Genomic DNA, 1,785 nt, shown 5'->3' on the forward strand with positions numbered 1-1,785 from the left:
TTGAAACATTTCCCCAAATCTGATGAGCATCAAATTCAATATATCTTAAGGTTTTTTTTTTGAAAATGTCTTTGTGAAATGTAAAGTGCTATGATCAGATTATTATTGTATTATTAGGAAGAGTTCCCTTTTATGTCTCTAGGGAGAAATGTGCTGCTTGACGAAATGAAACAAGGCAATCAATAATGAATTTTCATGTATGTTAGAAAAGTTTATAAGCTCAAATTATCTCCTTAATACGTTTACAAGAACATTTTTTTGCTAAAGAATGTCATTTAACTGCCATCCTGGTTCAGTGCAAATGGCCCATGGACCACCAGTTGATAATCACAGTTGTTTCTTGTTTTGCGGCTCTGGACACATTTTATTAGTGAGCCAAGTAGCAGAAATGGCTCTTTTGATCATAAAGGTTGCAGACCCCTGCCCTAAATAGTTCTTACCTAAAGAAAGCATAGTGCTCCATAACTGTGGAACGCAGGGATGGTAAGTCCTCAATTTGAGCACCGTAAATGGCTGGCATGCCACAGGAGGCTATCCAGTCACCAAAGTCCTCCTTTAATGTTTGAAGCTCCTCCGGTGTTGAGCAGTTCCAAACCTTCAGAAAAGAAACATTTATACCAATTGCGTAATATTATTATGGGGCTCCTTAAAAGATTTAAGTGTATTTATTATGTTTGTGATTTGTATACTGTCCTCCAGATCATTCCATAATTTAATTCCCTGGACTGAAGTACTTTGTTCCTTCAAACTGGTTCTAATTTTAGGTTTGACCAACATGTCAATCCCCTTCAAATTGTAACAACTCACCCTTTTAACTAAATGTAATTGGATGTTTGAAGGGAATGTATTTTTATGGGCCCTATGCATAATTGACAAAATACTAYAATCAACCAAATCAGAGAATTTCAATAACTTCAACTGATGGAACAATGAATTTGATGGATGACTGTAATGTTTTCTAGTAATAATTCGTATAGCTCTTTTCTGTAAAATGAAAGCAGGATTTGTTATTGCTTTACAAGCTTTTCCCCAAACATCAATACACTAAATTAAGTGTGGAACAATTATTGCATTATACAATATAAACAGAGTTTTATCATTAATTAAGTCCTTTACTTTGTATAATACAGAAATGGATTCGGCTATTTGGCCATTGTAGTGCCGACCCACCATATTTACTTAAATTTTCAAGCAGAATACTGTGATCAGTTGTGTCAAATGACTTTTTTTAATCTACATAAACACTCAAACAATACTGTTTTTGATCGACAGCAGTTGATATTTGCTCCATAAATTCCATAAGAGCCATTGATGTGGAATTTTTAGCTCTTAATCCATACAGACTGTTACTTAATATATTGTGCTTTTCAATAAATTCATCCAATCTGGTGACAAATACATTACCTTTTCAATGTTCTGCTGGATGACAGGGTCAACAGGAAGCTCTGGGACCTGTGCAGGGACATCGGGCCTCTGACCACACATCATCAAGTAAAGTGTGCTGTTAAGTCCACGAGGGCCAGGGCCATCATGGAAAATTGACCATGCGGTCAGCTTTCCTGCCAGGAAGTATTTCTTTTTGTCTAGTGCCTCCCTGTCATAGACAAAAAACAGGTTTCCCTGCCGACCTTCAAATACTCCGAGTGAGGAGTGAACTTCCATCATCAGAAGTCTGGAAACAAAAGATCATACATAATGATCATTACAAGAGCAGTTTGTTGTAATGTGAATGACAATGAAAATGTTTATACCTAAGAAATTCCCTTTTGGGGCCCCCGTAGTCGT

General features: G+C 36.4%; 1 protein-coding gene across 1 annotated transcript in view; it reads right to left on the minus strand.

Moving 5' to 3' along the window:
• The window catches only part of LOC106532986 (G2/M phase-specific E3 ubiquitin-protein ligase), a gene marked incomplete at its 5' end in the record, with an annotated part of 3,558 nt that extends 1,773 nt beyond the window's left edge, over positions 1 to 1,785 (minus strand). The window contains 3 exon segments of the mRNA XM_014029176.1: positions 441 to 595; positions 1,405 to 1,672; positions 1,752 to 1,785. Coding sequence (XP_013884630.1) covers positions 441 to 595; positions 1,405 to 1,672; positions 1,752 to 1,785 — 457 coding nt within the window.

This window comes from Austrofundulus limnaeus, unplaced genomic scaffold (genome assembly GCF_001266775.1).
Source record: "Austrofundulus limnaeus strain Quisiro unplaced genomic scaffold, Austrofundulus_limnaeus-1.0 Scaffold864, whole genome shotgun sequence".
In the NCBI taxonomy this organism is placed as follows: Eukaryota; Metazoa; Chordata; class Actinopteri; order Cyprinodontiformes; family Rivulidae; genus Austrofundulus; species Austrofundulus limnaeus.